The sequence below is a fragment of the Chrysemys picta genome, chromosome 5 (assembly GCF_011386835.1).
Source record: "Chrysemys picta bellii isolate R12L10 chromosome 5, ASM1138683v2, whole genome shotgun sequence".
In the NCBI taxonomy this organism is placed as follows: Eukaryota; Metazoa; Chordata; order Testudines; family Emydidae; genus Chrysemys; species Chrysemys picta.
Window position 1 is genome coordinate 10,005,574 of NC_088795.1, and position 27,875 is coordinate 10,033,448.

Genomic DNA, 27,875 nt, shown 5'->3' on the forward strand with positions numbered 1-27,875 from the left:
AGGATTAGCTTTGACTTTGGTCATCAGGTGACTTTTTTTTTTATTATTATTTTTTATTTTTTTAAGTGAATTTTTACAGCAAGACAATATAGTGGAACATTAGTACGAAGGGTTGCCTGGAAATAATGACTTTCCGCTATACTAGGATCAAATTGCTGTAGATGAACTGGATTTGGCTTTGCTGTTTTAACACTTAAAGCTTCTGCAGTCAATACTACTTGACACTTCTTATATAGATTCGCTTATGATTTATCTTTTAAAGTTGATGGCAAGAAGTTCAATATAAATCAAGATGTGTGGCTGGGTGGAATAGTGAGGCTATTGCCTTAGCAATTTCTCCAAAGGTGAGAGAGAGAGAACATGGCTGGGTCTTGGTAAAAATGCATTTAGTGTTCTCATTCATTTGAGAGAACACCACACAACTTGGAATGATGAGGAGTCCAGGCTCAGAATAATGGGGGAAATAGGGACTTAAGAAAATTGCATGGCAACTGCCCGCACCATGCCTGGTTCTCGCTTTTTCTGCTAGTGTTTAATTTTCAGGAATATTAAATTCCTCTCAGAATTTAAGAATCAATGGGGTTTTGCTAAATTTATTGATTACTTGGTTCTTTTGGCATAGACTAAGTTGGAAGATTGGATGAAATCTTGAAAAAGATCATATAATATAATTTGGCTCAATGGAGAGATCACTTGATGGTATTTCTTTATTGTTTGGTTTTGATGAGAAGCGTGCTTACAGTCTTGTTAAAAAAGATTCCTGTCACGTTAGCTTCCTTGTTTTGAGGGTTTCATAGCTGGTCCTCCGGAGTAATTTAGACACAGGTGGGCCAGCGTTGGTATTTGGAGTTAGTGTGAGAACAGCCTAAAAAATAAAAGAAGCTGTAGTAATTTTTCTTCCCCAAGAAAAAAGTTTGAGGTATAATTTAACTTTTAGGGGAAAAGAGACCTATTGACAATGTTCCCCAGTGGTTTTTTTTATTTATTATTACTTCTGTCACTTTTCTGAGCTTTCAGATACAGAGAGTAGCATTCAGGAGCAGTGTCACTGGTCACAACACAATTTTCCTTTTTGGTGTCACTGCAAATATCTAAAGCATTGGAGAGAAGAACTAAAGCAGCCCCAAACCTAGTGAATCACTTCTGCATCTTAAACTTTGTATGGAACTTGCAGATTTCTTGCTGTTCACCTTTCCCTCATGAACTACACGTTTGAAAATTAGGGTAAATTATTGTACATGATATTTGGGGAGGAGAGGGGCCTTAGGACAGAAACCTAAATCTTGTTAGAACCATATATCCTTGTAGTTATCACAAATCACACTTATCTGTTGCCAGTACTTTCATCCCATTCTTGTCTTCCCTGTGTGATATTTACAGTACTGCTTATCTTTGTTTTGGGATTTTTAGATGAGAAAAAGAAGGAAAGGAAGAGAGCTAGAGGTATCTCTCCAATTGTTTTTGATAGAAGTGGAAGTTCTGCATCAGAATCCTATGCAGGTATTTTTTTTCCTTTTACTGCCTGTCATGCTGACTTGTATCAAATCTTGAAATGTGAACACTGTAGAAATTTGTGGGGTATGCAGCTTAATATTTTAATTGTTAATTTTGTATTGACTTTTGGCATGTTCTGTGTGGATAATTTTGGGGAAGTAGGCTTTCTTGTTACTTTAATGCTATTCTGTTGCTTAAGTGGAATTTTCACTTTTTAAAAAAACTTGGAAGATGATGATTCAGTGACTAGTTTTCTGAGTAGGAAACTGTTCAAACAAAAAACAACCAAAACAACCCAAAAAACTAAAACAAAACACTCGTGCACATTGAGCAGTATTTTTGTGTGTGTGGGTGCGCGCCAGGAGGAATAATTTGTCATGAATGAAAATTGTATGTGACAAGGCTGTAGAAATTGTATCTTATCTCTATCAAGGCTCAATCTGAACAAATGTACTTTGGCTAAACACAGGTTCAGAAAAGAAGCATGAGAAATTATCATCTTCCGTTCGTGCTGTCCAAAAAGGTATCATTTAAATTTGAATTTTTAATGCATGCCCCATCACAAGCCATTGTCTCTGTCCATTCATTGATGTTATGTCAAAGTGGTAATGTTCCGATATAACAATCTGAATACTTGATTTGTGAGTGTAAACAGTGATGCATCTCCATCCTGATTTATTTTTGCATGTCATTAGAGGTGCAAAAAACGTCAATTATTTGCTTGTTGCAGGAGCAGCAAAGTAGCAATGAGATGCCCTTACTTGAAAAGGGGAATGTATTTAACAATACTCTATTCAACAATGCCTGATGCAAATGTTTCACATTACCTATCGTGGCGCTGTAAGCTGGGATACAAGTATATCGGAACATCACTAGGCTATGTTTGATTTTTATCTGAAGTTACTTAATTTTTTATTTTTATTTATTTATTTATTTTTTAAATAAAAGCTTGGCATTGCGTGCTCTTTGGCGTTGATTTCAAGGTTGAAGCTGGGGGTGGAAGGTTTTAACTCTTGATTTAGGTAGGGGTTGGGAGGGCTAAAAATAAACACCCACTACCTAGTGGAAATAATTTTTAAAAGTTTAAACTTGAGCTTATTTAAAATTTGTTTTTCAGACCAAACCAGTAAACTTAAATATATTCTCCAAGATGCAAGATTTTTTCTCATCAAGAGTAACAACCATGAAAATGTCTCACTTGCCAAAGCTAAGGTACGTCAAACTTTTCCTGAAACTGATTTTTTTATCATGAAACTTAGTACAGAAAGGGACTGACACTCAAGCCCGTATTATCTCCTGTGCCAAAATTGCAAACCTGTTTTTAGCTTCCTAATTCTCAAATTGTAGCTGCTCTGGCTCCAACACAAATCAGAGCAGCTCCTTGACTGCTCTTAACTTATGCCAGCAGGCTGTAATTACTAAGGACTGTATGCCAGATGAGAATTGGAGTGTAGTTTTTATCCACCACTGAGACACCTCCTATATCAAGAGGGCAGTTGGTGATGGATGGCTCAGCCAACTTTATGCCACCTGAGTTATTCTCTTCCCTTGCCAGGGGCATAGCTGGGAAGCTACAGCCAGATTCTGGCCTCTAAATATATCTCTTTCGGTACACGATGAGAGTTTGATCTGTATGTAATTTCAAGTAAAACGAATGAAAAACTGAGTGCCTGAGTTGATGTCTGTTATTCCTGCGACAAGATTCTCTTAATATTAAATTTTGGCAAAAGAAAAATTTAGGCTATTGTATTAAAGAATCAATTTAATGTTTTTGTATTCAGATGTCTAGATAATACTTAGTCCTGTCTTGAATGCAGGGTACTGGATTAGATGACCACTTGAGGTCCCTTCCAGTCCTATGATTCCATGTTTTGGAGTATGGTCATGTAGGAAGTTAGTCAGGAAAATAGAAGTTCTTCTTCAAATGATGGTCCCTATCTGTATTGCACTGGGGGTTATATGCATGCACCAAGCGCTCTGAGCTGAAGCTTTTGAAAGTAGTAGTAGTCTGCTGGTCCACATGCGCCCTTGCCTCTGCCGCGTGGTGTCAACCAAGGCGATAAAAGGGCGGGGCATACCGTCTGCACCCTCAGTTCCTTCTCACCGTCGCATGGTCTGAGTTGGAGCCTTTTCTCTTCTCTCGTCTCTTGTGATGCATTTTCCTAAATACAGAAAAAGGACTTTTTTACTCTTGTATATAGTTAGTATTTTGTTACTGTTGTAGCAGTTTTAGTGTTAGAAGTAGTCTTTGGGATGCCTTTTTACCTGCTGACTGCCTCCCCAACACCTAGGCCTGGGTATTGGATTACGCCAAAGACGCCAAGGTTCAAGATCTGCACGTCTCATTGAGATGCAGTATCTGCCTCTGCTCCCAGCCCGTACCTGGGAAGGCCAGACTCTTCGCCTCAAGAAGGACCTCATCGAGGTTGCCATGAGGCTGCACTCGGATCCAGGCTGGGGAAAATACCCCCACCACCCCGGTACATCGGCCTGAGCAGTTGAGGAATGTGTCTTCTACTGTGGAGCTCCGGTCCGGTTCTACTGGTACGAGCACTACAGATCCCGTGCAGGGGGCCTAGCCGTGAGGCAAGGAAGCGTGTGCATAAGCATGACAGTAATTCGGCCTCAAAGCCCAAGAAGGATGTTGCATTCTCCATGAGTTCCAGGCATGGAGAAGTGGTGCAGTCCAAGGCTCACAAACATGACAAGAAGGTGTATAGAACACTGGATCTGCCAGTCCCGGTTACAGAGCCATGTACTCTTTCTGGATCGATATCTCCAAAGTCACAGGAATTGTTGGTTCTGAGGCAGTCCTCCATTCCATCCCCGGTTCCATCTGTGGAATGCATGCTCAAGTCAGCTCCTGGGCCTCATGAACTGTTTGTCCTGGATGAGGTTACAGCGCCATGTCTCCCGGTTCATTTGCCCCATAAGAGACCCCGTTCCTCTGCATTGGACTTGCCACCTTTGGGTCGTGTTCCTGAGCACATCCCGGCGACTCACTCGGATCCACTCGTTTTGACGGCAGCACCATTCGAACAAGGACCTGACTTCTCAGTGTCTCAGGACTCAGATGGAGCACATGATCTGCCTCTCCCATTCCATTGGCATGAATACCCAAAAGCTCCATGAGTTCAGTGGCAATATCCTCCCTTTCCTCAGCACAGGAGCCACTGGTACCCCACTCCGTGGGGACCCTGCAGCAACCGCAAGATCCTCCTGGTTGGCCATACTGGGGGTCTTGGCCCCGATATCTGCCCATGGAACCTACCTGATCTGCCTAAGAGGAATTCCCCCATCTCGCCACTCTGTCCTTCAACTATGCCATTTTCCAACTGGCCCGTACTGGCATACCCTGGCCACTTGCACACCCACCCCAAAAGAGACATAACAAAGATACTATGTACCAACAAAGGGTCTGAGTTTCTGCTTTCTCACCCTCACCCCCAACCCCACCACACTCCAATTCCCTGCTTATTCAGGCTGGTACTAAATGGGCCAGGCAGCAACACCCACGTTCCACTCCAACACACAAGGAGGGTAAGAGAGATTTTGGACCTCCTAGATCATAAGGTATTTTCTTCAGCCAGCCTTCAGTTTTGTATCTCTAATTGCTTGGCGTTACTGACAAAATATGACTTTTTGAATTATGACCAAGCAGGCTCATGCCCGCTTCCAGGCTATTTTAAAAGAAGGCAAACTGGTCACCTGAACAATGCTTCAGGCCATGGTGGATTCAGTGGACCCATCTTCATGCACTGTGGCTACAGGGATCGTCATCGGGAGGGAATCCTAGCTGCATTCATGTTGTTTCCCAAGGGAGGTGCAGAACACAATAGAGGAACTCCCTTTTGATGAATCTCACCTCTTCAGCTAGAAGACTGATGATTCTCTGCACTCCCTCAAAGACTCTAGATCCACCCTATGATCACTGGGTATTTATACACCCATGTGCAAATTCTATCATCCACCTCCTGCACAATGACACCGAGCTCCTCAATTCTTCCATCACCAACCCTATGAGCCTCACCATAAGTGTCAAAAGATCCAGCGACCCTGTTTGCATCGTCTGTCAGCTCAGTCTTTGACATCACGCACTCCGTCTTTGGGTAAGCAATAATTCTTTGTGCTGTTAGCCATCATCCATTTTGCATCTCACAGTTCATACAACCCACTCCTTTCAGGGCTGTCCAGCACTCTTTCTACCAGCCTGGAGTGCAATAACAATGGACAAGTGAATCCTGTATGATGTTCAACATAGCTATATGATCAAGTTCACAGTGCTACCTCATCCACATCCCCCGTCCCAATCCCACCTCTTAGACAACTCTCACAATAGTATCCGCGCCTTAGAGGCGGACTGCAGAGAGGGGTGATAGAGCCTGTTCGCATGACCTTTCAGGGCACAGGGTTCTACTCCACCTATTTCCCGGTACCCAAGAAAAAGCGGGGAAAGAGACAAAACCCTAGATCTCCGTGGTCTCAACCATATGTGGTCATTTTCACAGCCATCATATTTCGCTAGAAAGAGGCATGTGGTATCCAGCAAGATGTTTACTTCCACATAGGTATCCACCCAACCTACAGATGGTTCTTGAGATTTACAATCGTCCCTTGGCCTTCCAGTACAGAGTTCTGCCATTCGGGCTCACCATTGCTCCTCGGGTCTTCCTGTCATGTTCTTGTCATGTCATACAACACCGCCACTGTTCACTACATAAACAAGCAAGGGGGCACAAGGTCACCAGCGCTGTGTGTGGAGGCATCACACACAGTATCCTGTTGTCAGTGGTTTATCTCCTAGGGACTCAGAATGTGATTGTGGATGTTCTCAGCAGGAATTTCATGGCTGACCACAAATGAGAGCTAAACAATTCCGTGGTCACAGGCATTTTCGGTTGTTGGGTGACTCTGACCAAGGATCTCTTTGCCTCCCATGCCAGCACCGAATGAAGACTGTACTGTTCTGGGGCAGGTTCGGAGCCTGTTCCCAAGGTGACACCCTAGTCATCTGCTGGTCAAACCAGTTCAATTATGCCTTCTCTCCCCTATCTCTCCTGCCCTGGGTCCTCCCCAAGATTCCGCGGGGGAGAGCATGACTGTCATCCTGATCGCCCCATCCTGGCCTCTCTAGTTGTGGTTTCTGCTTATTCTCTGCCTGTCGAACCATACTTCATTTCTGTTACCAACATTCCCAGAGCTGCTCTCAACACATAACAGCAGGATCAGCTATCCTGATCCACAGACACTTCACTTGAGACCCTGGTTTTTGGATGGGCATCTTGACTAGAACGGGAGTGCTCATCGGCCGTACAAGGTGCCCTCGTGAGTAAGCAGGAAAGAATCCACTTGGTGATCTTACCAAGCCGAGGGGAAACATTTTGCTTCCTGGGCCCTGCAGAAAGGGCTTGCCCCTGAGGCCATGGGCTTTCCTCTTTTCTTGGAATATCTCCTGTCCCTGAAAGTGTTGGAACTCAACTCTCAACTCTTTATCAACATACACGTAGCAGCCATTAGTGCTTTCCACACTCTTGTGGAGGGGCACTTGGTTTTCACTCACATATTAACTGCAAGGTTCTGGAAGGGCCTCATATCCTCCCATTCATCCCATCATTCCCCAGAACTAAGGCTGTCAAGCGATTAAAAAAAATTACTCATGACTAATCATGTGAATAAACAATAATAGACTACTATTTATTTAAATATTTTGGATGTTTTCTACATTTTCAAATATGTTGGTTTCAATTACAACACAATACAAAGTTTACAGTGCTCACTTTATTTTTGATTACAAATATTTACACTGTAAAAAACAAAAGGAATAGTATTTTTCAATTCCCCTAATACAAATACTGTAGTGCAATTTCTTTATCATGAAAGTTGAACTTACAAGTGTAGAATTATGTACAAACAAAACCTGCACTCAAAAACAAAACAATGTAAAACTTCGGAGCCTACGAGTCCAGTCAGACGACCTACTTGTTCAGCCAGTCGCTCAGACAAACAAGTTTGTTTACATTTGCTGGAGATAATGCTGCTTGCTTCTTGTTTACAATGTCACCTGAAAGTGAGAACAGGCGTTTGCATGGCACTGTTGTAGGCGTCGCAGGACATTTACATGCCAGATGTGCTAAAGATTCCTATGTCCCTTGATCCTTCAACCACCATTCCAGAGGACAAGCGTCCATGCCGATGATGGGTTTTGCTTGATAACAATCCAAAGTAGAGTGGACCGACTCATGTTCATTTTCATCATCTGAGTCAGATGTAGACCAGCAGAAGGTTGATTTTTTTTTTTTTTTTTTTTTTTTTTTTTTTTGGTGATATGGTTTCTGTAGTTTCTGCTTCGGAGTGTTGCTCTTTTAAGACTTCTGAAAGCATGCTCCACCTCTCATCCCTCTCAGATTTTGGAAGGCACTTCAGATTCTTAAACCTTGGGTTGAGTGCTGTAGCTATCTTTAGAAATTTCACATTGGTATCTTCGCATTTTGTCAAATTTGCAGTGAAAGTGTTCTTAAAATGAACAACATGTGCTGAGTCATCATCCGAGACTGCTATAACATGAACTATATGGCAGAATGCGAATAAAACAGGAGACATACAATTCTTTCCCAAGGAGTTCAGTCAAGAACTTAATTAATGCATTAATTTTTTTTTTTAAACGAGCATCATCAGCATGGAAGCATGTCCTCTGGAAGGATGGCCAAATCATGAAGAGGCATATGAATCTTTAGCGCATCCGGGACGTAAATATCTTACTACGCCAGCTGCAACAGTGCCATGTGCCTGTTCTCACTTTCAGGTGACGCTGTAATTAAGAAGTGGGAAGCATTATCTCCCGTAAATGTAAACAAACTTGTTTCTCTTAGCAATTGGCTGAACACGAAGTAGGACTGCGTAGACTTTTAGGCTCTAAAGTTTTACATTGTTTTATTTTTGAATACAGTTCTGTAACAAACTACATTTTTAAGTTGCACTTTCATAATAGAGATTGCACTACTGTACTTGTTATGAGGTAAATTGAAAATTTTTTTATTTTTACAGTGCAAATATTTGTAATCAAAAATAATATAAAGTGAGCATTGGACACTTTGTAGTCTGTGTTGCAATTGAAATCAATATATTTGAAAATTAGAAAAACATCAAAAATATTTAAATTTCTATTGGTATTCTATTGTTTAACAGTGAGATTAATCACAATTAATTTGTTTTTGTTTTTTGAGTTAACTGCGATTAATCAACAGCCCTACCCTGAACCTCAACCTTGTCCTCATAGCATTGATGAAATCACCCTTCGAACCTCCGGCCTACTGTTTCCTTTTTCTTCTGTCCGTGAAGGTTGTTTTCTTGGCAGCTATTACCTCTGCAAGAAGGGTAGGCGACCTGGGGCCATGACGGCGGACCTCCCCGCTCTCTTCACCACATTCCATAAGGACAAAGTTTCCCAGCGCTTGCAAACCAAATTTCTGCCAAAAGTGCTTTCCCGCTTTCACCTCAACCAACCCATACGTGTATGGCCTTCTTTCCGAAGCACATGCCTTCACTCTCTCAATGTCTGTAGGCCCCTGGTCTTTTACCTGCAGAGGATTAAGACGTTCAGGAAGTCCCCGGGACTCTTGGTCGCTATAGTGGAAAGGATTAACGCCATCTCCCCTCGGAGGATTTCTAAGTGGGTTTCATGTTCTTATCAATTATCGGGGCTGTCTCCTCCCCTTGAGGTATGAGCCCACTCCATGAGAACACAGGCAGCAACTAGGGCCACGCTTCACGACATGCCACTCATGGACATATATAGGGCGGCCACATGGAGTTGAGTACATACCTTTACCTTTTTTTCCCCCATTTCACCCTGGTACAAGACTCTGCTGCAGATGCCTCGTTCGCTGTGGCTGTTCTCCGTTCCATGGTTCTGTCATCTTCCTTACACCCTTCTCCTGACTAGGTACTGCTTGTCAGTCCCCCTCTGGAATGCAATAGGGACTACCATTCAAAGAAGAAGAGGAAGTTACTTACCTGTAACTGGAGGTTCTTCCAAAATGTGTGGTCCCCATCTGTAGTCCAGTCCCACCCTTTTTTCCCTCTGCTGCAGATCTGTTTTATTTGCTTTTGAAGAAGGAACTAAAGGTGCAGTCAGTTGGCCCCGCCCCTTATTGCCTCAGTCGAAACCATGAGGCGGAGCAAGGGCACATGCGCAGACTGGCAGATGGTATTACAGTACTTTCAAAAGCTCCGGGTGCATGGGGTGTATGCGTACAACCCCCAGTGGAATACAGATAGGGACAACACCTCTCAAAGAATCTCTAGCTCCAGGTAAGTAACTTCTTTTTGGAGCAACATTTGACTTGCTACAAGAAATTTATTTCAAATACAACTTTTTAAAAAACTTGTCTGGGCATCTAGGGAAAAAATGGGGTATTTAATATTAATAATATCATTATTGTTGTGGCTCCTGGGAGCCCCAGTGATGGACCAGGCATTGTGCTAGGTGCTAAACAAACACAGAACAAAGTCCTTTCCGGAAAGAGCTTAATCTCTCAAACTTCTTAAAAAATTTGGCACATAGTCTCTCTTTGGTTACTAAATTTGTTCAGTGCCTAGTTCCTGCATTGCTAGATGTGTGGTACGTCATGACTTTTGATTTGGAGGATATTTCATATTAATGCAGTTAGTTTCAATAGCTGTCAAGGGTTGCAGACGTGTATATATGTGGACACTTCATCAGTTTAAAAACTTTAGTATCTGAAGTTTAATGTAAGCTGGGGTGCTCGGAATCTGTGAAATCAGACCACATGTTATTTAGGTGCCTAGTTTCAGGCTTCCAAGTTTGACCTTTCCTGTCTGGTTAGTCTGCTTTTCTTGCAAGGTAATTTATCCCTCACTGAGGGTATGGCTACACTACCCACCGAATCGGCGGGCAGCAATCGATCCAGCGGGGATCAATTTATTGCATCTAGTCTAGACGCGATAAATCGATCCCTGAGCGCTCTCCTGTCGACTCCTGTACTCCATCACCGCGAGTGGTGCAGGCAGAGTCGATGGGAAGCGGCAGCAGTTGACTCACCGCAGCGAAGACACCGCGGTGAGTAGATCTAAGTACATCAACTTCAGCTACATTATTCAAGTAGCTGAAGTTGCGTAACTTAGATCGATTCTCTCTTCCCCTCCCAGACCAGGCCTGAGTAAACGGTTAAAATACAGCCTGGATTGTAGCCTCACTCAATGAGAGTGGAGCGGGGAGCAGACTGTTCAGAAAGGAAATAAGTTCTCATTGCTTCCTGTCCGAGAGAAACTTGTGTGGAGTTCCATGTGCAGGGTTTTCACCATTTCATTGAGGGGCAGAGTTTGCCCCATTGTAGAATAAGGTACTGGGCTGGATCACTAATTCTTGGTAATAGGGTCTTTTACTGCCATGGCTTCTGAAGCCATCAGCTGCCTTGAGACTTCCACTTCCCTTTTAAAATGGGAGTTCAACTACACCCATGTGATAGGCTGGGTTGGAGGGGGGCACAGACCTGTAGTCTCTGGCTGTATTATTATGTGTCTACTCTGAGTAACGTGTGGGGATGGTGCATCTCTCTGGCCACCCCATTGCCTGCCCTCCAGATCACCCTTCTAGGCTGAAAGAGGTGCTGCCACAGGGGCAGCTCAGCTGTCTTTCCACTTACACAGAGGACGATTGGGCAGGTTGTATTTGCACGTTACATGTTGGCAATAACGTGGAAAGGAAATACAGGAAAAAGTCAGTACAATATTACCCGGTTTGGGTGGGGCAAAAGGCCTATATCCCCCTTTTTTTTTTAATTAAACTGTGCTAAAATAAATTGAAAAAGTAAAACCATCAAATAAAGCTTAAAATTAAATCCTTTACAGTAGGGTTTTAACTTTGGGCTTGGACTGTGGAAAGTCATAGCTGTGGGTGCTCAGCATCTTTGCTTTTCTGCTGAGAGGAATAAAGCCACAATAGCATGTGGTCTTCGTGTTTGAGCTGGCAACAGCACATTCACTGCTCAAATTCTTGAGCACTATTACTTTACTTGCAGTCCTTATTTGTAAAGTAACTGCTCTTCTGTGCCTTAGGCACGGGCTACATTCAGTGCAGTAACTGAAGCAAAGAGCCTGAAACTCTGCAGGCAGAGCTCTCCCCCTGACACTAACTATGGCCTCTCTACAGTATGCTTCAGCTCTGTCATCCCAGTGTTGCCAATCTTGTGATCTTTTTTTTGGTTTAATTATCATAAGTCTCTTGATATTTGGTGTTAAACTTAAAGCCCCACCTCCTGGAGTCGGGTTATGTGAGAATCCTTTTTTAAATAAAAACTAAATTTCCCACTGTCATTGTTGCAGAGGAAAAACTCAGAATCCAGAAGGCAAAGAACCAACACATTGGCTTAAACATGAGACTAATTTTTAAATCTCATGACTTTTTAACACTGGGGTTGGCAATACCACTAGGTCTCCAATACAGCTGCCCCACAGTATTTTCTTCCAGACCACTAGCCTGGCCTTTTTTCCCCCCTTTAAATCTCTTTTAAAATATTGAGTTAATGAACAGTTCCTTGCAGTGACTGACTTGTGTACATTTCTCTTGGGGTTTTTTTTTTAGGGTGTTTGGTCAACTCTTCCAGTGAACGAGAAGAAGCTTAATGCTGCATTTAGAGCAGCAAGAAGTGTTATTTTAATATTTTCTGTGAGAGAAAGTGGAAAATTCCAAGGTAAATGAAAGTAACATTTGATATGTGTGTTGGTGGTGGCTTTATTTTTTTTTTGTTTTGTTTTTTGGTTTGTTTTTTAAGAAGCTGTTCTATTACCCTCTGCTATCTCGACTCCTCTAGGATTTGCAAGGCTCTCATCTGAATCCCATCATGGAGGATCCCCAATACATTGGGTTCTGCCTGCAGGAATGAATGCTAAAATGTTGGGAGGTGTCTTTAAAATCGACTGGATTTGCAGGTAAATATTTCTCTTCTTTTAAATGGTAGCATTTATACTATACTACAGATGCTATTGTGGCAAGTCTACTAAGTAGGATCTCCGTCTCAGCACTGTTTCTAACTTTCATTTGTAAGTAGAAAATGCATGTCTCCATTCATTCTATCTGTTGTTTGGCTGTGCCCCTTTTGAAAATTCCCATCTGACTGAAATTCACTTAAATGGGGAAAAATCTGCCCCATTATTACTATAGCTGGGTTTGGGACCCCTTCCTATAAGTGAGATTGCTATAGCAAATGCTTTTTGTTTGCATCGTCCTAAACATTTTATACAGGGATTTTTAACTGAGCGTTTCTTCTTTTTCTTTTCTTTTCAGTAGCCTAGTAAACTGAAATTAGATGCATTTGTTTGCAGTTATCTTAAAATCTTCCTTTTATAAAACAAAGTGTTCCTTTGAAATGTTCTGGACTCTCAGCCCTGGAGAGCAGAATAAAAACTCAAAGGGGGAAGTGTTTTGTACCCTGGGGTCTGGCTAAACATGAAAGATGCTACTATCTCAAAACTTGTTAAAATGAAGGCCAGGTCGGGAGGAATAGATGCTCCTTTTTGGATGGAATACATTTATGCATATCTGATGTAAAACAGTAGGTAAAGTGATAGGATGCACCTGCTAAAAGGTCACATAAAACAAACATTAGCAAGCAAGACCATCAAGTTCAGGTAGCACTTGTAGGAAATTTCCTCCAGTGATTATCCAATAATCTAATGCATCCTCAAAGATGTAATGCTACTCCCACTTGGCTCAGATAAAATTCTAGAGAATTGTACCCACCAGAACTCGAAGGTTACCAGATTTATATGCGTGAGCATTTTAGGCGGCAGTATGTCAGAATTGGAACTTCTGTTATTTAGCAGCACACAGCACTAATAGTCTTATCTATACAATGGCACCCTGCTAACCAGCATTTATAAATTAGTACATGCTCTTTTCACCTCAGAGGTGAACTAGCGGAGTGCTGTAGTGAGAGGTCTCAGTACTAAGCTTGTAGTTGGTTTGGTTTTGTTTTGTTTAAAAAAGACTAGTATAGACTGAACCAAATAATAATATTGAATTACAGATGTCTAAATGCATGGATTCTTAAGTCAGTAATTCACAAAGGATCATGTCGTGGAGCAAATGAATGAGGTTCTACAGTACGTAATGTCCTATTGTGTGCGTTTTTTAAACTAATAGACAAAATAACTATAAATGATCCCACTTGCATATTTAGGCGTGAATTACCCTTCACTAAATCTGCTCACCTGACCAATCCTTGGAATGAACATAAACCAGTAAAGATTGGACGTGACGGACAGGTTTGTCAATTTTTTTAATGAATGTCTTTAATAATAAAGTGAAACAAAAGACATGATTAGATAAACTTACTCAAGATGTGATAACTTTTAAGCGCTTATAACTATTCAGCTTTGCAGTACAGCTTTCATTGACAAGGGCATATGTGGGGCAAGGTTGATTTCTCATAGTACTGGAGAGGGAGCAGAATTGCAAAAGTAAGTTTGTAGCAGTTAGGTTAAGCAAATTATCAGCAATTTTGGTCTGGATCTAATGTGACTAGCAGCAATTGGTGCTGACAAACTTTGTAACATTTCAAAGTTGCAGTGTAACAAATTTTATGTTAAGTTTGTGGTAGTATAACTTTCACTTTGTCGTAGAGTATTGTGCTGTTTAGAACAAGTTCTGGTGCTTTCAGTTCTGTCTTTTGCACTGCGTTTGCCTTATGTATTAAGTTTCTTCTGACACATATTCTACCGTTATAATAGGCATACCTTTAAAATGCAAGCTGGTACCTCTTAGTTCTACCAAATATTCAAGAATACACTGAAATGGACACTGTCAACTCCAGTAACTTGGGCTTTATTTAAAAACACTCTTACAAAATCAACATGAATGGTTTTTATTTATTTAAAAAACAATTTTTGTTTGTTTGTTTTGAAGGAGGATGGGGGTTAAATATGCCCCTGCAGTGTAGTAGATCCAAACACAATTCATCTTGTACATAGGAACAAAGTAAAAGTGACTCTAGAGGCAGTAGAACTATCTATCTGATTTTACTGTTCAAAATTAATAATTTACAAAAAGCAAATGGACGTTGCAAATCAGACTGTGCTTTTTAAAATTATTAATACTGTTTAAAGGAATTGTATCTGATTCTTTGACAGTTGCCCTTTAAATGGCTAAACAAATGTTTAAAACAAAAATATTTTCTGTCCACCTAACTGTCGGTAGAATTGCAGTCAATCCCTTTTTAAAATGATTATATGAAATTGCTGAACCTTTGGAGAGAATATTCCCGTATATTCAGGTAACGTGTAATTAAAATGTATGCATTAAGTTAGCTGTAACAAACTGCCTTATACGCTAGAAACATATTATACAGTAATTACACAAATTAAACCTCACTTTCACAAACTACTTGTGGCTCTTTCACTGAGTTTGGATAACATTTAATTCTTGAAAATAAATCTGCTTCACCATGCTTGTGGGATTATCATCCATATATTCCAGACTACAGTGTAAACTGATTAAGGTACGTGGTGATTATTTTCCTTAATTTTATGTGATTACGAAAAACTCTTTCAGCTTTAAACAATAATGAAATGAAGCAGACCCGAATGTCTGTTAGGAAGGTATTGTGTCCCCAGCATAGGGGTATTTTATGATGATGCTAAATATCCCCCAAAGCATTGAAGCTAATAAAACTGTACTGTGCTCATTATTTTGTGGGATTGAAGTCTCCTCTTCAAAGTGTTTCTGTACCTGGCGAAAGTAATTAATGGGAGATGTTCCCTGTTTTCAGCTTGTAAATCACTGTTTAACTTCTAACTAATTCTAGGAAATTGAGCTTGAATGTGGAACCCAGCTTTGTCTCCTATTCCCTCCTGATGAAAGCATTGACTTGTATCAAGTCATTCATAAAATGCGGCACAAGCGACGAATGCATTCACAGCCCCGATCAAGAGGACGTCCATCCCGTCGAGAACCAGTCCGGGACGTGGGAAGGTTAGAAACGTTCTTTGGACTGATAATAGGCACATGTATCAGAATAACGTGATGGAGGAATGTGATTCATCAAAAGCTTTCCCTGCGATAAAGAAGAGAGAAAATCCTCAAATCAAGCTGCATGGAGGAGTTTGTGGCTTCATTGAGGATTTCACATTGTCCCCCGATCTGTCATATTTCAAGAGGAAAATGGGGATCTTTGCTTTTGCAGAAAAATAGTTCTTAAATAAATAAAGCTCTCTAGTTTAGACTAGATCTTTTATACAGATAACACAACATGTAATGTCAGCCATAGGTAAGCTTGGATTTATTATGAGCAGGCTAGATGGAGGAAGAGGAAGTCTTTATATGCCAAAATATGTTAATATCTTGTAAAAGCCTTTTCTTTCAGGTGTGTCTCTGGATAAGCCTTATGAAATATGGGACTTTTATAAGGATCACTTATAATTTTGCAGAAGATGCCGCCTCATTTTGAGGATAAAATATTTAAATAATTTTGATATTCAAGAGGAGCATTATTGGGACTATTTCAAATTGTATCACCGTGATGTGTTAACCCCATTGCCAAATATTCTCTAACATGTAACCACTGAATTCACACATCTTGCTGAGCTTCTGAAAACAGTAGGTTCTTTCCAAAGGGGATCGAGTGGCCCTTGGAGACCCGGCAACAAACCAAAAAGAATGGCTGTTGCTGTGTCTATATATACAACCTTTCCAGATGTTGGCAGTACCTGTGGACTTTAAAGTGTTTTTAGAGGATCGACATGGTTATTGATCACTGCTTTATGAACTTAACAGCATTTACCAGGAAAAGGGGGTATAACTTGTTACAGAATTGGAGAAGTCTTTGCAAAGAACTGATATAAGCCCTTCTACCAAACACCTTTTCCCTGTGTGTAGCCACTTTGCTTACAGATAAATCTAAAGTTTTTTTTTTCCTGCTAAAGACTGTATGGTTTGGGCTGAAACCTTTGGTTAAGTTTCCTCTTTGCGGAAACATGCTGTGGTAGGTACAGATACCCAACAAGAGTCCCCATTTCCTTGAGCTTAAAAAGGACACTGTAACGAGTAGGTAGGAGGAAACCTGGCAGCGCCCCCATATTTTGGGCTTTAAAGGACTGAGCACCAAGATGGCTTTTGAAGTTAAGCTAAGAGGTTTCCAGTGCAATAAAGTATTTACAAGTGAAGGTTTTGCAATGGACTGCAAACTATACATATAACACCACCACACCTTCTCAAGCCTGCCAGGGCCTCCATTTATGTATGTGGCTTACAGCTTAAAGTCAGTAGTTGGACTACTATATGAACTGTTACTATCATGTTTTATACCGGTCGTAAATGCACTCTCAAAACTACAAGAAAGCGGTATGTTTATTCTTTACACCAGCTTTTATTTTTCTTAATCTGATTTTGCTGTAGATGCAACTGCTTTGTTTTTTGGGTTTTTTGCTCAGAGGGTGAAGAATCTGCTTTCATTTAAAAAAAACCAAACTTGATACTGGGTAAAGTGGGCTTTTAAAAACTAGAAAGTGGGAGGGGGGAGGAGAAATGATTGTTATGGAAACAGGTCAATTAGTAGAGCTATTAACAGCTGGTATAGTTTGCAAAATGGTTAACTGATTTGAAGGAACTTTAATTTGAATCCTTTATCAAGGGAACTGTACCTGTTGCTGGAAAATTCATTTTTAGCAGAATGTTTTAAACAATCTAATACTAAAAAGTGATTGGCCATTGTAATGCTGTATATTTTCTTGGTGGAGGGGCACTACTGACCAGCAGAAGTCTATTGAAGAACTAACTCAAGCCCATAACTGGAATGGAGCTGCTTTTAAAATGGGTTCCCCCAGCATGAGTGAAGTTCTTGCAGATTTTTTAATGCTTCATATCAGCAACAGAGCAGTCGTCTTTAGAGAAGAGCTCTAATTATTTCAGTTAGGATGCTTCAGAGTTTTTAGAATGAATCCTTCCTTGGAAGGAACTGAGGTTAAACTAGTCATTTAGTCATTAGTCAGTGACAATCCAAAAATACTTCTAGCCCAATCATGTTAGATAGCTGATGGTGAAAGAGGCATGTGTGCAAATCATGCACCCTTTTATTTTTAAATGTACCTGGAAAGAGGCTTTTATTTTACAAAAGTTTTGTCTGCCCTGTGGCTAACATTTTAGCAAAAATGTGTCCATGTAAAATGGATAAAACACTTTGCAAATGAGGGAACTATATTTAGATTTGACTGATTAATCAGATTTACTAAGTCTCTTTTTTGTCTAATTCTTTTAGGTTAAATTAAGATGGAAAGTATAATGTTAAAGCGTAAATTAAGAGATTGTTTTAGATCAGCTGGTTAAATATTCTCTTTGGATATTAAGCTATGGTTGGATCAAGTTCCTCTCTTACTGCCAAAGTCTGTTTATAACTATAAAGCGATAATCAAGTGTATTTATCTAGCACAGAGTAGGGCTTCTGATGATTTGAAGTTAAACTTAAAGCTTAAATTTATAAACTCTTGACTGAAGCATATGCACAACTGACTGAGTTCCGAATGACTCCAAACAGAGATCCTGGCCAGCTCATGGTGATTTTGTTCTGTGAGGGGATGCTGCTGTGAAGAACACTCCAAACAACCTTGTTTAATCTCTAATGTCTAATTTGTATAGGCGTCGACCAGAGGATTATGATATTCATAACAGCAGAAAGAAACCAAGGATTGACTATCCCCCTGAGTTTCACCAAAGACCAGGTTAATATCTCATGTGCACAAATGTAAAAGTATTTGCATTTTTGTGATGGAATTTTGAATTCATACAGGCCTAATGAGCTTTTAATATGTGACTAGGATTTAGAATGGGATTTTTCAAAAGTGTTCAGCATTGCTTACCTCTCCTCTCATTTAAGTTGATGGTAAATCTCCCACTTGTTTCACTGGGAGCCGAGTTAGGCCAGCGCTGAGCCCTCTTGAAAATCCCACCTTAAATTTAGTGTAAATTCTTCAGTAGTCTTAAAGTAATTGGACCACCCCGCTTATATTAGGTGGTAACCCAGACAGTTAAAATAGCCACTTCAAACTCCATTGCTTCCTAAATGGTGGGAGTGTTTCATTTCTATGAGCAGCGCCTTTCTTGCCCGTAAACTGAAACTTAATCACGAAGGTGACCTATCAAAGTACCACTTTGAATATATATAGCTTCAAAAGTAGGCCATGATAGACCTTTGTTAACTTTTTTGCATAATCTTTATATTGGTTTCAAATTTAAGTTGGTAATTGACAAGCATTTATTTGCAATGAATTGAGAGCTTTTTGTACCCTTTTTTTGTAGACTTTTAACTGGGATTCACAACTGGGATCCCATGACCCTTAAGTCATGTGTGGGATGATACTAGAAGTTCCCATTTTGTTTTCAGAGAAACTTTTAAAAACTTGATATGAAGCAGGTCAGAGTGTCCTCATGCTGTTTTCAAGGGCGGTCCACTGGCAGGGTGGGGAGGAGTTTCAGCTGGAAAAGTTAAGGGCTTCAGAAATAAAATAGCTTTTTCAGCAGCGTAAATGCAACAGCCACAGATTGCAGTATTACCAGTGTACCTTTGCTGCTGAAAAAGGCAGTGTCTGGACAGGACAGACTTCAGTCTAGGAAGTCTTAATGGAAGGTGCACTTCTGCGTATAATGCATTATTTCCGTAGTAGATTTCTAAACCTTAAAAGCCTGCTTATATTTCAGTGTCCAGTTTGAATAGACTTCAGAGGCTGATTTCTTCAAAGAAGAGTTACTTTAATAGAGTGCTGTCATCATTAGTCAAACTTCCAAGAGCATTATTTACAGCTGAGAATTAAAGTAAAAAACCCACTTCTGTAGCACTGCAAAAATGCTTTACGTCGTTCTGATTCCTCCCACCTTTTACAAATGCTTTTTGCTGAACTGCTTAAAGCAAGAGGTGCCAATTGCTCTCTTCTTCTTAAGACTATACTAGTGCCATCATCATCCGTTGTAAATTTTGACCGAATTTTTAATATCTCATACATACAGCTGTCCAGATTGACCCTGTCTATTGGACATGCAGTTAATAGGTAGAAATCTTGACCAGTTAATCAATACATGCCAATAGTCAAGTGCATGAGCATTGCCAAGCAATTCAGTCTAGTCTTTGTCTGCACAAATATCCCTTTCCCAATTTCTTTTGTACTGCATGCAAGCTCACCAGAGTGTATTTATCCAGTCTTTAACATTGGAATGCCCCTTTCTGTAGGCCATTACTTTACCCATCAAAGACATGCAGTAAGTCTGTAGAAATTACTTTGCAAGCGCTTCTGAAATGAGATAAGAACAGCAGTACATACAAGAACATACCTTTAAGAGGAGGTTGTTGCAGAGGAAGGGTGGATGCGAACGACTGTAATTTAGGATTGTTATGGTGAAATGGTAAATTTGATTGATAACACTGCTTGATGTTTGAACAGGGTATATAAAGGATCCCAGGTATCAAGAAGTAGACAGGTAAGATGTGTTCATGTTGTTCATTTTTATGTCCTGGTAACTTGTTAATATCAGTCGCCTGGATTGAGTTTTACAAATCTTATTCCCAACAGACGATTTTCAGGAGTTCGCCGAGATGTGTTTTTAAATGGGGTAGGTTGACGCATTTGTTTTTAACGTAATTTCTTGCACTTCCAAAGTTGTTATCAAAAGTTCATGTTGTTCTCTTTCATTGTAGTCCTACAATGATTACGTGAGGGAATTCCACAGTATGGGACCACCGCCACCCTGGCAAGGAATGGTTTGTGTCTTGTTCAGCTTCATTTTCTAATTAAAAATAACCCCCCACGTTATCCTGTGGATGTGCCCACTCTTTCTGAACTGCTCTCGGCCTTCAGACTCTCTTTAGGAAGGTGCCAGGTACTTCTGCTGTGTACTCTAAATTATGAAGTGTTGCAGGAAAACAAAATTGAATGGGGTAAATTACAGTAGGTAATGTCAAGATACGGTGATCAAACAATATGTTTGCATCTTGAAGCTGTCTTGACAACCTAATATGTACTAGGACATAGGAATCTAGCTTAGTTTGAATGCATAAAAAAGTGAGGAAATTTGTTCTCATAAAACAAAAACAAACGAACTCTCTGTACAATGCACTATAACAGATGTGATCAGATCAATAATCCATCAATATTTGAAGAAGGTTGAGTAGGAATACAGAATATAGCAGGAGGGAAACTGGCCACTGAGGGGTCTCTGAGTGTAAGAGTTGTCTGGCATTGGCAGTGAAGCGTCTAGGGAGCACTGGAGTATATTTAGCATGGTCCTCGTTAGGTATGCTGCTCTGAGGCACTGGCTTTTTGGTTCCTTTGTGTATTCAGTTGAATAAACATACCAGCAAACTATTATTCATACATTGAGTGCATGATAATGTACCAGGCGCTATCTTTGTTATACTGAGATGGGGTTCTCTGTCAATAGGAGGGCAATTCTCAGTTACCCAATTCCCTGCATTCTGGCTGTGTCTGGAGTTGGATAATCACTGTGCAGTTATTTCTCAATATCAGTTGCATATTTATAGCATGATCTCTGCTGTGACTCTTGTACTTGGGAATTGTCAAATGGTTTGTCAGCAGCAAAGATGCCCCCATGGCTTCTCACTCTTGGCTGAACCAAACAAAAAGTCTGTGTGCACAAAAATACCCAAACAAATGGGGCTATCAGACTGCAGGACGGGAAGAGCTCAGTTCTCTGACCCATCTGTCCATCCTTCTACCCAGCCCATCTCTACAGGTTGGCTAAATACGCATTTACACTAGAATCCGGCCCTCCCAAGCAGTTCAATTTGGAACCACTATGCAAGCAAAACACTGTGGTGACTATTTATGGGAGAATGGCCTAGCTGGTGCAGGGAGTGGAAGTAAGACAAGTTGAGGGGACATGGAGAATAGCCAAATTGCCTGGTGTGTTTTTTTTTAAGATTAGTTTAGCTTCTGGCTTTTTGGCAGCCTATTTTTATCTTGTGGAATAGGCCTTTCATTCAAAATGTGAATATCCTAATAAAACTCAGCAGAACAACAGGTGCTTTGGCCTTGAAATCTCCCTCAGCCCCAGTATATGCTTGTCTGCATGACTCCTATCTGAGGTAGCCAATACAACACCTAGTGAACTAATGAAAGCTGAAGTGTTCACAGTATTGCTCATTTTCATGACTGACAGAGAGAGAGAATCTTAGTGCTTTTGGGATATAGTTTTAAATAAATGCTGGTAGCTGAAGTTCAGTGAGAAGATCTGGTTGGAATCTACGCAGTGTCCTGCTGTCCACTCCATGTGCAAGATAATGTTTTAAACCATAGTCCACCTGCAGAGGAGAATATATTTACATGTTGTATTTGTTTTCCTTCAGAGTGGCAGGTAACGTGTCCTTGTAATCCTAACGTTAAGGATGATTTGCTCTGTATCTAGGAGTGTTCAACAAACATCCTTTAATTTCCTTGTAGCCACCCTATCCAGCTATGGAACAGCCTCCACATCACCCTTATTATCAGCACCATGCTCCTCCACCTCAGGCCCACCCTCCATACTCAGGACACCACCCCGTACCCCACGAAGCAAGATACCGAGACAAGCGAGTAGTAAGTGTACATGAAAGCAAAGGGGAAGGGGCAAATCATACAGACCGGCAGAAGTAGGAACGGGGGGAATTTAGGGGTTGTTAGGAGCCTAAGCATACAGGAGGTTTCTTATTTCTGAAAATCTTGGCCTTACACCTGGGCTCCTAAATGTACTTGTGAAATCAGGTCACTGAGGTGCCTAAATCAAGGCTGTGGGTGCTTTTGAAAATCCCCCTGAGGGACTTAAGAGCACATGTCCCACCATTTCTTGGCCCAAGTTTGTGGAAGGCTTCCAGCTGTCAATGTGTACACTTCCCTGGTTGAAATTCAGTCCAAATCGGGAAGGATTTTTTTGGTATCTGTAGCTTGTCTGGAGAGGGGAGGAAACTTGTGCCGTTGCTATGAAAAAGTTTATGCTAAAGTTTCTTATCAGCTGCCTTTGATCCTGGCTTTCCAAAAGGCCCCAGTAGTGGATGGGTGAAGTGTTGGGACTTTGACTGGGCAATTTAAATAAATAGCCTTGTCCTTTTCTTTCACAGCACGACTACGATATGAGGGTAGACGACTTTCTGCGTCGCACACAAGCAGTGGTCAGTGGCCGGAGAAGCAGACCTCGAGAGAGAGAGCGGGAGAGGGAGCGCGATCGTCCCAGAGACAACAGGAGAGACAGAGAACGGGGACGGGATCGGGAAAGGGAGAGAGAGAGAATTTGTGAGCGGGACAGAGACAGGGGGGAAAGAGGCAGATATAGAAGATAATCCATCTGGAACCAGTGGTCATTTGAAACAAAACAACAAAGCTTGTATTTTTTTTTTGTGTGTTTACAAGTAGTACACTTTATTTTCAGCTGTCTACTTAAAGTTTGTTGTGTAGAAGGTTTTACAATGACCCTCTTTGTTCCAAGCATGCAGTAAACTACGAACTGGAAAAACTCAATCAGCCAAAAGAAAAAATGCACAAAGTTGATATTTGAGTTGACATTTTTATTGGAGAATGGGAAACAGTTAAGAATGTAGATATTGGTTCATTTTCAATAAGTGTTCATCTACTTCTAGTGACTTCCTCCTAGGTTTTTTTAAATATTGCTGGATAACTGCCATAATTTTTTTTTTTTTTTGCTTTATTTTCTTACATGTAGTTTCACATGGTTCAGTGGGAAAAAATGCTGCTATCAAGTATGCAACTATTGAAGTATGATGATTTGACTGTATGGCAGTGTTGTAGCAGCCTTTTGGTTTTCTGTTTTTTAACCTTTGCTGTAGAGTGTTTTGTCAGTCTTCAATAATGAAAGCAATATTAAGAAGACACTATTGATATCTAATTTTTAATCTTTTTAAAAATCTTCCTGTGTTCAGTAACCCTCTGGTCCATGCTATTGTCTAGCCTCCCTGAAACGTACACATTGCTTGGAATGTTCACAGTTTGCGTGTGTGGAAGCAGGAAATGTTGCTGTATTCTACATTGCTACCATTTTTTATAAAAAAAAAATAATAATAATAAATTGGTAACAATTGAAATTTTAGCTTGGCTTGTTATTTTAAAGGCTTCCAGGTTTGCTAACAGTTCTAGGAAGGCTGGCCTGTGTATTTAAAAGTTACCTATTTTCCCCCTCAGTAAAGATCTTTCCAATGGGTGAAATTCAACCCAGACAGCTGTAAGCTGGGGCTTGGTATCCCCAAAACTAAGGGCTAGCCTACGCTAACGCTTTACGTAACTGAAGTTGATGTGACTTAGGTTGACTTATGGCGGTGTCTATACTGCGCTGTATCAACGGAAGATGCTCTCTTGTTGATATAGCTTCCACCTCTTGGGGTGGTGGAGTACAGATCGACTTAGCGTGTCTTCACCAGACCAGCTAAATCAACACCGCTCCCAGTCACAGCAGTGTCGATTTCACCGGGAGGGCAGACATGGCCTTTAATGTCCTCGCCCTGTGCCAGTCTCAACACCACTTCATCTAAAGAGAGATCCAAACCACCCCCGTGTCAATCAATTGCTCGATCCAGACAAAATTACAGGGCACACACCCACTGTGCAGAGCCAACATAGGCATGCCTCTATGTAACATGCCATAGCAAATGCCCCGGGATATTTCATTGACTTCTGTATTGTAAATGCTCTTGAACAGGACAGATTTGAATTTAAACTTGCAATAGTAAAAACCAGAGAGCTAACCTACAACTTGAGAGTTCAGTGGAAAAAAACACTCTTCTTTGCACGCAGTTAGAGGCATTTCCCTGTTCTCACTTTACTGTGAGTTAACTTTTGGGTTGAAATGTATTATTCTTAGGCCATGGCTACAGTTACTGGTAGATCAGCACTGCTGCAATCAATGCGTCAGGTGTCGATTTAGTGGGTCTAGTGAAGACCCACTAAATCGAAGGGAGAGTATGCTCCGGTTGACTCCGATACTCCACCTCCCTGAGAAGAGTAAGGGAAGTCAACAGGAGAGCATCTCTTGTTGACGCAGCACGGTGTAGACACCATAGTAAGTCGACCTAAGCTACATCGACTACAGTTATGTTATTCATGTAACTTAGGTCACCTTACCATGGTAATATAGACAAGGCCTCAGTCATCTCAGGAGGCAGGAACCTCCTGGATCCTAGCAAGTTTAGACTCTTACAGCTGTCATATAGTGCAGAGCCATGCATATGCTAGCTGTAATTTGTCACCTGAACCATGGCTTGTAGAGCTACTTCAGTAACTGGCAAATTATAGTGTGTATGTGTGTCTGCGCACATGTGTGTGCGTCATCCTAAGAAGAATAAATTAGGGCAGTAGCAATGAGGCAGCATCTGGCCAGAGTATAAAAGCCAAGCAGGTTTATGTCCAGATTTCACATGTTCAGCTCCTTCACATGCGGCCAGGCTTGTGAAAGTCTAGCACTCCACTTGCTAACTTCTTCTGAAAAAGGCAGCCCTTTTGTCTCCACATACTTGTTCTCGTCCATCTTCATTCAGTCCTACTTCCTCTGACGGCATTTGTCTCCTGCTTAGGCAAACTTTTAAATGACCTGGTCCAGTAAGGCTGCAACTGTGCCTGGTAATTTCTGTGGGTAGCAGTCCATCTGCACTAAGTGCAATGCAGGTTACTGTGGGATCTCCTACAGCTGAATTCCCTCACTTGAAACTGACATGTATTAACCTAAGCATTGCATGTTTTAGTAGAGGGAATCTTTCCTAGACTTAATCAGTTTGACACTCAATAATAGGAATAACAAAACAACCCAAGGAGTTGAATGCTCTAGCCATGAGGTAGCAAATATTTTGGTTAGCAGCAGTGGCGATGTAGCAGTATTAAGGGAGCTAGTTCATTCGACGAGTGCGACACGCGTTGAATTACACCAGAGCCTGAACTTGTATGACGTTTTACATTCAAATAACGTGCCTGCCCCCCCTCAGGCAGAGATCTTCCTAGGGTCATGCTAATGGGGTTTCATGGAGTGGGCTCACAATTTTCTTTCCCTGGGAAGGGAAAAGTAAGACTAGAGCTGGTCAAAACTCCTCAGTGATACTTTCCACAAACTCTGCTCCCTCCCCCCCCCGCCTAGCAGGTCTACCTAACTTACTCTGGCTTCCTGTTTCCAAGTATCAAATCTCTGAATGTTTTATATGTCAACAATCAAGGCTGTGATCGTGCCAACTGCCTGTATGGGCACATGCTCCTGCTGACTGCATTCAGCCTGCATGCATTTCGCTGCAGGATCGGGGCACAGATTTGTATGGAGTTCCAGCACAGACCTAGGCAACCTGTAGATTTCTGTAGACATTTTGTAATCGCTAATGGACCTAATTCTCTGGGGTGCACTGGCCTAGCTCCACTCAAGTGCTTATAAGAGGGCAGGTTACACCAGCTGAGAAGCTCACCCAGTGTTTCCAATTTGGATTCAAGTTTCCAGTGATTTACAGCAACAAGGGGAATCTCAATGATAAATCACATAACTCTGGTGGCTGTAGCTGACTACCAATTTGGGTATTTTTCTGTATACGCAGTATAAGTAAGCTCAGAAACATGACTATTCACATTAGTGTGTCTTATACTCCGTATATCTGCTATGATAGGCCCCGGAGGCTAGATTCTCCTAAATCAACATCAAGGTGTCCCGTTTTCAGTTTAGCATCAAAGCTTTAGCTTAAGGCTTAAGATTTGTCACAGCCAGCTCCAAAAATTAGCGCTAATAAAATTGTTTGGGGCAAGAAAAAATATTCAGTAAATGAAGAACCTTGCTGTTTTCTCGAGCTGCTTTGTCTGCAGGCAAATAGAAGTTGCCTTCCATTAAGCGCTGGATCGTATTTACAAATGCAGCCCAACTCTGCCAAAGGCAAGTTTAAAGGCACTCTTCGACGTGAGCTGGTGGCTTGCTTATTGTAGCAACCATGCAATACTGTTGCTGCATAAGTGATCCTCAGCTGTTCTAAAATCTTCATGGCGCTCAACAGAATAATTGATATGGATTTAGTGCTGCTGAGGAGTTGGCCTGCTACGCAGGTAATAGGTTTGCCCGTTACTGAGGGAAATTAGCAGTTCCACTTGGTGTTTCCAGGAGCATCTTAAGACAACCTCTTACAGACCAGTGAAGCCACAAGGTCTATTATTCAGCAGGTCTCCTCTCCAACAGCTCTGGAATGCTGTAGCAAAGGTGACCCACTCCTGTGTACAGCAGCAGACGCTTGGGAATTACTGACGGCACGATGAGCTAAGCCAGTAAAGGCCTGAGCCAAAGCCCACTGAAGTTAATGCAAGTCTTCAGGGAGCTTTGGCAGCTGTCCGGATGTACAAGTTGCTGGTTCTGCTGTGGAGGCCAGCGAGCAAGATGAACAGAGACCATGTGCCCTAAGGCTAACTTTCCACACCCCACAGAAGGGGGACCACTGGGAAGAGAGTCCTGCAGCACAGGGAGGCCCATATGTGTGTATGGAGGGGATGGGACACAGTAGAATGCCTTCCCTGCACCAGTCTGTCTCCCCACCTTGGTTGGGCAGAGCAGCTGTTTCCTCAGCTTTCTGGGTTGCAGTGGGCCGGCGCTGGAGGCTGAGCACTGGACTATGGAGCAAAGGGGGCAGACCTAGATGCACATAAAACCCCTTGAGTTATTCTGCCATTTCCTGGATCCCCTTGTGTACTGGTTTGACCATTGGGAGTTCTACGCTGTAGCGATTGTGATATTCCCTGCGTATAGAGTTGCTGCCGTTCAAACAGCCACCCCCTTTCTTGGGCCCACACTCTAGCACGTGCCTACTGAATTCCCAGCGCTATAATTCTCAGCCATCAAATTGTGTCTTCACCCACAGAAATTAAACTCAGGGTAAAGTCTCATTAAACTTTGGAAAGATTTTTCACAAGAGCCAATCCAGAAGGGATCTGATTGGAGCCTCCATATCACTACACAAACCAGTCCCGTTTTATACTCCGGATCAGGCTTTCAGACACGGGACGTGAAGTTCTTCTCTTTGGCTGAGATTTTGAAAGGAGGCCAAGAGAGTTGTGAAATTCAATGGGAGTGGCGCCCTTAACTACCATAGGTGCCTTTGAAAATCCAATTCCTTGATCCTCACCATGGTTGCTAAAAAAACCTGATTTTCAAACATCATGAGCACCCAGCATCTCCAACTGAAGTCAGAAGGAGCTGCTGCATGCCCAGAACATTGGAAAATCAGGTTATCTATTAAGACACTTAAATATGGACATAGGAACCTACAGGCAGATGGCTATTTTCAGAAGTCTTGGCCTTTCGGGTGGGCATCTTCTAGGAGCATCTGACCGCTTATCTGGACTCCGACCTAGTCAGTGTCTGCTCTTCCAGG

General features: G+C 41.5%; 1 protein-coding gene across 5 annotated transcripts in view; it reads left to right on the forward strand.

The window, feature by feature from the left end:
• YTHDC1 (YTH N6-methyladenosine RNA binding protein C1) overlaps positions 1-23,585 on the forward strand; it is a 33,375-nt gene extending 9,790 nt beyond the window's left edge. Inside the window, exons 5-17 of one of the 5 annotated variants that reach the window (XM_065595867.1) lie at positions 1,411-1,500; positions 1,964-2,017; positions 2,612-2,706; positions 12,098-12,206; positions 12,327-12,444; positions 13,695-13,779; positions 15,318-15,484; positions 18,143-18,225; positions 19,939-19,975; positions 20,068-20,107; positions 20,193-20,255; positions 21,955-22,089; positions 22,608-23,585. In XM_065595867.1, coding sequence (XP_065451939.1) covers positions 1,411-1,500; positions 1,964-2,017; positions 2,612-2,706; positions 12,098-12,206; positions 12,327-12,444; positions 13,695-13,779; positions 15,318-15,484; positions 18,143-18,225; positions 19,939-19,975; positions 20,068-20,107; positions 20,193-20,255; positions 21,955-22,089; positions 22,608-22,826 — 1,295 coding nt within the window. In that variant the 3' untranslated portion in view covers positions 22,827-23,585. The remainder of the gene's footprint in view (positions 1-1,410; positions 1,501-1,963; positions 2,018-2,611; positions 2,707-12,097; positions 12,207-12,326; positions 12,445-13,694; positions 13,780-15,317; positions 15,485-18,142; positions 18,226-19,938; positions 19,976-20,067; positions 20,108-20,192; positions 20,256-21,954; positions 22,090-22,607) is intronic. The other 4 variants (XM_065595869.1, XM_065595868.1, XM_065595870.1 and 1 more) reach the window with 4 other exon arrangements.
• The last annotated feature ends 4,290 nt before the right edge of the window (positions 23,586-27,875 follow it).